General features: G+C 44.7%; 1 protein-coding gene across 1 annotated transcript in view; it reads right to left on the bottom strand.

The window, feature by feature from the left end:
- Window positions 1–7,453, bottom strand: part of CELF4 (CUGBP, Elav-like family member 4) — a gene marked incomplete at its 5' end in the record, with an annotated part of 58,756 nt that extends 51,303 nt beyond the window's left edge. The window contains one exon of the mRNA XM_010136742.1: window positions 7,310–7,453. Within this exon, the coding sequence (XP_010135044.1) occupies window positions 7,310–7,453 (144 nt within the window). The remainder of the gene's footprint in view (window positions 1–7,309) is intronic.
- Window positions 7,454–9,270: the final 1,817 nt, after the last annotated feature.

Raw genomic sequence — 9,270 nt, 5'->3', positions numbered from 1 at the left:
CTGCTATCCTTATGCAGTCACATTTCCCATTCATGTCCTTCACTTTCTGGTTGGAGGTGCTCAGGTATAAAAGTTAAGGGGAAAGAGGTGAGGGGTCCTTCTCAGCCCAGGGGCTGGTGGTCGCAGCCTGGCTGAGTGCAGCAGCATCGCGGGGTGGGAGGATGGGAACTCAGTCACCCTGAAAGAAGCTGACAGCGTAAACCTACCTCCTTCCACCCAGACTGCCTCCAGGGAAATTTACGAAAGGAGGGCAAGTCCTGTAAGGGTCGCCAGTCTCCCTTACAAAACCTCTGGGGCATTTCCAATAAAAGTCACCCCACTCCTTCTCCAGCTCCCCCTGAAGACAAATGTCCCACCCACTCTCCTTTCACTTTGAAAGAGGCCCAGCATATGGTCCCAGTTAATAAAGCTGTAGAAAGTGAGGCAGTGACCCCACCAGAGGCAAATCAATAGCAGCAGGGCTCCTGGGTATTGTGTACTTTAAAATATGCCATTTGAAATGCAGATTTTCTCTGCCTGGGCTGGGGCCACAGAGCACTAATCAGAAAGGCAGCAGCCTTATTATCTCAGACTGATCCAAGGGGACAGAGAGGAGCTTTTCACTTTCCCAGCTGGAAGGACGTATTTCCTTTTGCTTCTCTTACTTCCTCAGCATGATCTTTGCCTCAGCATTTACAGCTTTATCCCATCCAATTTTTGACATTTGTTCCATCTTTCTTCTGACTTGGTCTTTACTTTTGTTCAATTACTTATCATCTGAGGAGACCAGGAGAGGCCACCAAACTGGGCCATATCCATGGACAGCATCTCAAGAGCTAAAGTCCCTGCTCCAATGCTGATGGGGCAGCTGGAGAGGCACTAATAAGGCCATCCATAGCATGGGAAAGGGTGGCAGTGATGGCTGATCAAGAGGGAGTGATATCTCACACAACTTTTTGCAACCTCAGATTGAGGAGGTTAAACTTCAGCCAGCTCCGTCATCAGTGGACAGATAGGCACCTCCACAGGTTTATCCACCCTGTTCTAGCATGGGAGATTGAGGTAAAAAACAGCAAGGAGTGAAGTTTTGCAGCACAGCTTCACCAAAGCAAGAGCTTGCTGATGCACAACTCTCTGTTCATGTTTTGTTGCTACATTTGCACCAGGACAGAGGCATACCCCACACTGCTGAGCACCAGCTTAGGAACACCACCAGCAGGGTATTAACCATGCAGCACACATGTCATGCTTACTGTCATTTTTCCTCTCAGAATTAGGTCCCTGTGTGGTGTGGGGTGAGGACATGTGGCCAGAGATGGGGCTGGGGATGGGACAGCCCCCTCTGGCTCTGGGTGGCTATGTTTGATGACAGAACAGTGTAACCACACTCAAGGAAGGGAAATAGTGTCCTTACAGGAGGAACAGATGCACAGAGAGGTGAAGGAACTTTCTCAAGGCCGACATCTCCTGCTAGAAATAGGACAAGAATGCTACACCCTGCATTCCCCAGCCTCCAAAAGGAATACATGTGAAACTGAAGAAGGAGAAAAGGAGAGGGAAGGATTATTTCTGGTGTGTTCTTTTTGAAATAGCATGATCACTGCCCTTGGAGAAGGCTTACTCTGAATGATCTGATGACCTTCTCATTTTATTCAATGTTATTTTCTATCCTTGTCTCTGAACCACATGATGTTTTGTTTGACTTATTCTTTATTCAGTAATAATAATAAAAGAAACAACAGCATCCCACAGTTCCCACCTCTAATGATCTATACAAACACTTAGCTAATTAATCCTCATGGTATCCTGTGATAGAAAGAGGTAAGTAAAGTGATCAATCAAGCAGTAAGAGGACTCTGATTTGGTAAAGTCACAGAATTGACAAATTCACATCTATTTTACCTAACTAGCCATTGGGAAATAAAAACCAAAAATATCTTCCAAGACTTCAAACAAACAGAAGATACTCTGTAAAAATATCAGAACAGTCCTTCAGACATTTTAAATGTCTTCTTGAAAACAGAAATATCTGCTTTGAAAAAAAAATCAATTTAAATAAGATTTAAAAAAAAAATAAGGAAATATGCAACACTGGATTCACGTGATTCTTGTGTCTTAGTGTCTTTCTGAAGCCAGATAAATACACAATAGTTTGGCTTTCTAACTTCCTGAAAATTGTGGAAAAAACCAGAAAACCCAAGAAGAAAAAAAAATTATATAGAGTCCAAACTTGATTGTTCATTATTTCTGAATTATCAGAGAGCTGATGAACAGAAATATGATATTAGCCCTGCTACAAAATATTGTGGCTTCAAAACAGTTTTCTCTTCTGGAACAGATCATACCAGGTGATTTGCATAAGAGGTAGTATTTACCAAATGTACAGTCCTATTTTGGTCTTTTAAATACAATGACCACTAAATGCAGAAGACAGTCTATATTCAGTAATTTTTCCCTGTTTTCATAGGGTTAGCTGAAATTTTTAATGTATATTTCCAAAATAATTTCACAGTATGAATTGAATAAATATTGGAAGAATCAATTCTTCCCTTCAGCACTACCTCAGACCATTTAGTAGGAATATTCTTTTATCTCCACAGAAGCTGGGACAATGAGACAGAGGGGGGCACCTAGGCTTTTATGGTCAGCATGGTAGTCACTGCTACCCTAACTTCCCAAGGTGACCACTTATGATGATGACTGAGGACTTTGCTGTGCTGGATGTTCCCAGATATGCTGCAGTTACTGTCTGCAGTTCAAGGCTGCAGCCATTTGTACTTTTTCAGAGGTGAGCTGGGATTTACTGATGTGAAAGGTCTTGCTCCAGGATGGAGAGCAAATGTTACCACTGCCTGTGTTGCCTCTGTCCCCATCTGTCTGTTTTTACTCACTAACTCTGTGCTATCCCCTGCTGCAGGATGCAATCAGTCCCACGGCTGGAATTTGGCCAGGAGACCGTGGCTAACACTCCCACCCCATTTTTTATGCAAACTTGATTTATGACTTTGATCTTATTTTAAATAATTTAAAAATTAAATAATTTATACAGTATCTGTCACTTTCCAAGGCTCCTTCCTTTGTTCTTGCTTTGCTCTTCTGCATTTTCCCATCTTCCCAACCCTTTTTTGATCTGTGCACATTTCCTTTTCTGCATGGAGGGGCAGCAGCAACATGAGATAGCCGCTATTTGCCATTTTCTTCATAGAAAGAAGACCTCCAGGAACTTTTGCCACCGTTGTTTATTTGGGCCAGAACTATACTACCACTGCTCATAATCTGGTTTGTTTTTTGTCTTTGGGTTGGCCACCCCACCACTCACCAGAGTCTAAGAAGGTGTGCTGTGCTACTCTGAGCCTGCAGGTTCGTTCTCAACTGGCAGCAAATCAAAGCTGGTGCCATCTAGAATCAGTCTCCTAATCTCCAGGCCGAGCTCAGATCTATACCTCCAGCTGAAGGAGGTTCTGAGACTGCAGAAATAGCTATCAATAACCAGCTGATGTAGATCCACAGTAACCTGACAATAAAAAGGGCTGATGCCCTATACAAATGTGAACTAAAATAAATAAATTGCCCCATAAAGGGGGAAGTTAAATGAGTATAGGAAGACACTGCTGAAAAGAAAAAACCTCAAACAATCAAAAAACCTTGGAAAAAATTAGTATAGGGGCTCTGGGATCTTTAGGGAGCTATGAAACCTGACTTGCCTTGAGCTGCATACAAAAGAGGTGAGGTGGGTCTAATGTGACTTTCTGTGTCACTGAAACAGCACACAGGGTTATTGCCAAGCTTTGTCTGGTCTGCTTGCAGGTGGCACATGAGGAGGGGAGGCAAAACCACACACAGAGGAGAACTCCCTCTGCTTCCTGAATTTTTTTACTTCTGAAGCTGAGGCCATATGGCTGATGAACCCAAGCACTAGTTGCTTAGCTGATGTAAGGCCGTTGCTGCTATCAGTCAAGGTTAAAGTTGCTTAAGCTGGGGTTGAGTGGCTTGGCAGTGAGCAGAGGCAGGGAGTGAACTGTGACATGGTCATCTGCTGATCTATAGAGGAGGTGACTTAAAGAGGAACTGGGGCCCAAAGCCCTGTGGCAACAACAATGGCTATCAGTCTGAAAGTGTCTTCACCTCTCCTCAGTGGTGCTGCTGGGTTTGCAAATCCGCAGCTGCCCAGTAATATCTCAAACAACTCTACCATGCGGGTTTCTACTGCACTGTCCACGTTGATGCACGGACACCTTTCTGCAGAAGCTAATCCAGTCTCAGTGATGTGCATGATGCCTCTCTAGGGGAGATTCAGCAAGAAACTACTGCCCAGGGGTCTTGGAAAACTCCTCCATGGGCACAGACCATTAGAAACTATTGATTAATTAGCTTTCTTGGGATTGCTTGGGAATTGTTGCATGGAGAAATCAGTCAAGCTTGTGTTAGCGGGGAAGGCAGGTTATGAGCACAAATCGGAGAGCCTAGTGTCTCATGCTAGTTCTGGTCTTACTACTAAGCACTGAGGCAGTTCTTAAACTTGTGTTCCTCTCATAACCCTGTGTGAAAACCCAGGGAGAGACAGCACAAGAGAGAGCTGTGTCCCTGAAGGCGAAGGGAAAATAAATAAATCTGATCATCAGCTTTATTTGTACATGGGGAAATGAGACCAGGAGGTCAAACGATTCACTCAAGGTCACACGAGTTGCTGGTGGCAGTGGCATCAGCTGTCATCACTGTCCTGCTCTTGCATTTTCACTGTTTCACCTTCCCTCCTCTTGACTTGCCTTAGCTCTTCAACTTCAGTTTGGGCTGAGTAAAACTGCCCCCCCTTTCCCTTCCTCCATATCGATCCTTCCATCTCCTGCTGGCATTTTTGAGGTGCCAATCACCCTGATATCTAAGAGCCAGCAGTCTGAGGTAGATTAATCAGGACCGAGGGATCGTCACAGAGCCTCAGCGCTCCCTTTCTTCCCTTTTGTGTGAGACTGTGAGATGAAGCAGACAGGGAGAGACACAGATTGGGAGGCTGATTGAGAGACAGCATCTGAGCACGCTCTGGGTGTACAGGCACCACACAGAAATGTGATCCCATCATTTAGACAGCTCTGAAGTCCCCAGGGTAATTGGTGTCACCAGCTTGTCATATCCAATGGGTCAAGATCTAAAACTTATTCTTTCCCCTTTATTAGCATATTTACCAGAAAAAAAAAAAAAGAGGATGAGTCCAATCCTGTTTTCACAGATATTAATAGGAAAATATTAATTGCTTTCCAGTGTAGCAGGAACAGATCCAGGAATTTTCACTCTTCATTGAGCAATAAATCCTCACTCAAGCACCCTACCCTCATAATGTCCTGTATTATCTGGTGAGAAATAGATGGAGGGAACTTTTGCGGTGTAAAGGTGCAGACTGCATTCTCCTTTATACATCAGGATAAAAGTTGGCTGGCAAGTAGAAGAATTACTTTAGATTAAAAATTGTGTGAGAAGAGTTTTTGGACCAGAGTATCAGGACAGTGGTGTCTTTGCCACCTCTTCAGCTGTCTGATCAATGCCTGTAGTGTAGCTTTGTCTGCCTGACAACCTCTTCATACGTTTGTCCCAAGCTGCACATGTGCTGCTTCCTGTTAATTCCTCTTATACATGGGGCACAGACGGTACACCCCTCCACCAGGCTTCTGGCCACTGACCTGGGCTCGTCCATGATTTACTGCCTCTTTTCGTCTTCCTGCAGCCTCCCCTGCCCATAAGCACAGCCAGGCTGAGGAGGGGACAGCTAATATATGAGAGGGGAGTGGGAGACAAAGGAAGAGACAAGGCCTGTCTTTGACTGGGCATAAAAAGTGAGGAGGGAAAAATGGAAGGAATTTATCTAGTGAGGAGAGAATAAAAGAAGTCCAGAATAACACCAGAAGTGCAGCTGGTAGGAGAGGGGGAACATCTGTGGAGCTCTACAGCACCTTCTCATGACTCTGCATGGCTCATGTGAGGGGAGGGCTGGGTTGTACCGAGAGTTCAACAGGACACTCAGCAGAGGACAGAAATTTCAAGACCCTCAAGTTAAAAAAAAAAAACCAAAAACATGTGGATGTGATGGGAAATCCATACTAACACGAGAAAGAAATAAGTGGGGAAGAAAGCACAGCCTCGTGGTCAGTGTGCTGGAGGGAGTACGGGTACACTGGAGTTTGAGCTGGCCCCGTGTACCTAAGGGGAAGCATTTGATGTCTCTCATTCGGGAAGATGCTACTCTGAAAAAGGAGATTAATGATACTTTCCTCCTGTATGCAAATCTAGCACAGACTACAAGAGGGCCACATTTTACCACTAAATAGATGAAGCCCCTGGATGCCCTGTCACTGCCTGCAAATCTGCTCCAGATAAAGCAGCCAAAGTCATCTGGCAGTATTGTGTCTGCCTGCTGCAGGGATCACTTCTGCCTGCCTCTGGCAGAGAGACCGGGTTACCTGAACCAGATCTTGTCTTGCAGGTCCTTGTTAATTGTAGCCTACAGAAAGGTACTTATGCCAGAGGTTTCCACTTCAGAGCTTTGTCAAGAGCCCAGCTCTCTGTACAGTCACTTTTTCTTAGGGCCCCAGAGTCCAGGTTTGGTGTGTAACGAGGATACCTGAAGTTAGGCAGTGCAACACTGCTTTAAATAGCTCATGTGTTTTCCCAGTGTGCTTAAATCATGTTGTTTTGTGGCGCCAGGATAGGATGTGTGCATATATCTGCTTGTCCATTTTAATATTATCTAGCACGGTTTTGCAAATCTAAAAGCACTTCAGTCAACAGCTGCTATTTTATCCTGTGGTCATTCCAAAGGTACCCACAATGATGTATGGTGCATCAAGGGCTTGGCCAAATGGAGCAGAGCCATCTTCCCCATTCGGCTGTCCCTGTGGACTGGTAGCAGAGGAGGGCTGGAAAGGCATTTGTGCCCTTACAAACCTTCTTTGGCACCAGATGGTGCTGACGTGGGGCAGAGAAAAAGGATAAGGTGAATTCAGGCCTATTTCATCCAGATCTTCAAAGAGTTAGTTGTGTTTGGATTAGACAGTTCAAATTGGGATTAGACCCCACAGCAGGTGTCTTGAATGGATGCACACACGATCACAGTGTGGTTACTGGGAGAACTGGCTATTGCTCCTCTGAGACTTGCCTGGGAGATGCCCTTGTCTGCCCTGGGTGGCATGACTTAGCTTGGTTCTGTCGTGTAACTAGTTTAACAGATAAATAAAGGGTTCCTCCTCTGCTCTGTTTCTCCTCTGCTTGTGTGTGTTTTTGTGAAGCTCTAGGTGCTTCTTCTGTTCCTGTGAACATACATAGAGCCAGTGTCTGTACTTACTGCCTGTGCATAGGCGCCATAAGCTCCAAACTGGATGGCCATGGGGTTGAACATGCCCATTTGTCCTGCCATTTGCTGCATGCGTCTCATTGTACGCTCCTTGTCAGTGTCTGCAAACTTCACCACCAGGCTTGAAGAGGCTCCCTGGAGGACAGGAAACAAAAGGAGACACACAGGGAATTAGCTTGATACACGTTGGCATATACAATCCATATACGTAGCACAGATTGTGTACCATGGGATCCAGCTGGTGTTGATTTTTTCCATGTGACCTCTCAGACCTTTTGAATTTGATCTTTGTGAGATGCTGAGAGCATCAGGAAGAAAGTAAAAGATCCTGAAGAGTGGATGACTAAGGCCAGCAGCCCGGTTCCTAGTTTCCTCCAAAACTCAAACTTCCAGGCTGGCATTCAGGTACTCTCTGCAAATGTCATTGTCTTTTTCTTTCAACATATAGAAAACATTCTGTCCAGCAAGTTGTCCTCATCAGAGAACAAAGGTCTGGACTCAGTGCAGGAAAAGGTTGGAGTTTTTTTCTGAATGAATGTAGAAGATTTGTGAAGTGATTTATTTTGATGGATTGTATTAGCTCTGTGCATGCCAGACCACCTGAGCTCGACCAGCCTTTCTCACTGCCATGTCTTGTAACCCCCACGTCCAGTTAGAAATCTGTGCCCAGCCTTAGAGAAAGGATTCAGTATGGTGAGCAGAGTGTATGTTTCATCATGAAGAAGCATCTCTTCCACACTGTTAAACTAGGGAAGAAAAATAGTATCTGATGGACCCTAGTTTCCCCTCCATGAGCAGTAGAAATTAGAAGCTACCATAGCAGAGCCCACATTTAATGTTAACACTTTTCTAGGAAAGGTTTACAATGTTTTGGTTATGCCTGCAGTCAACACCAGTGCAGAACTGGTGTTGCATCATCAGAGCTGGCTGCAGAGGTTTGTGGAAAAAAAAAAAAGCTTTTGAAAACAAAAGAAATCGCTCTCCTCCTCACAGTGAGACGAAAGGTCAGTAACTGTGATTCTCAAATTTCTGACAAGACGCAGAGATGGGAAGAAATAGATTTGCTTAGGAAGGAAGGCACTGATACTTTTTTGCCTGGCTCCAAGGTTGTCCTAACTTCGTGGGTTGGTTGCTTCCCCGCAGCACCATCTCCCTGGGGCAAGAGGGGTGCAGCAGCCCAAAGAGAAGGCAGACAGTTGCCTTGGGAGCTGGTCTTCTATGAGCCTGGGGAGATGGGCAGATGAGCTGTCAGGAGACTGACAAAGAGCAGCTGAAATTGTTGTGCTCCCATGGTATGCTTCCATTTTGACACACTGGTATTTGCTGATGAAAATACAGTCAGTGAGGAAATTGCCAGCTCAGCCTCTGCCTGTGGCAGCAGAGGAAGACCAGCTTTGTGCCAAAGGAGCTAGGCTGTTGTGTGGCCCTAATTTTTCTAGCAGAGGTGGGATTGCATCCACTAACTGGATACTAATTGGTTTACACACCCTGCTATATACCTTAACCAGGAAAAAAGTCTCAGGGAAAGCAGAGTTGCTCTGCTACAGATTTGGAACAGTGTAGTAAACCACAAGTATGGATATATGTCCAAGCTATGCATATTCAATAGCCTCTCCAAATCCTCAGTTACGAATAAAGACTTGAGGAATTAACTTGCTAAAAACCAAAACAAACAACAACAACAACAACAAAAAAAAAACAATCTAAGGCCACACAATGAGCGATGTTCCCCTGGATTATCAGCCTGTTCTGGGAGGAAGTGATTTTCATTGGCAAAGAATCTTTCTTTTTGACCTGTTAGTCTCTCTCTAATTAATCTATAATCCACTCAAACAATGTGGTGAAGAGAAAAGGGTTGAAAGAAGTGCTTCAGGAAAACAAAGGGATGGAGACATAAATGCTCTATTCAAGGGTGGAGAGCAGTCTTCAGAAGCTATAGGAACAAAACAGAA

The sequence above is a fragment of the Buceros rhinoceros genome, unplaced genomic scaffold, assembly GCF_000710305.1.
Source record: "Buceros rhinoceros silvestris isolate BGI_N320 unplaced genomic scaffold, ASM71030v1 scaffold6130, whole genome shotgun sequence".
Classification (NCBI taxonomy): domain Eukaryota; kingdom Metazoa; phylum Chordata; class Aves; order Bucerotiformes; family Bucerotidae; genus Buceros; species Buceros rhinoceros.
This window is presented reverse-complemented; position numbering and strand designations above follow the sequence as displayed.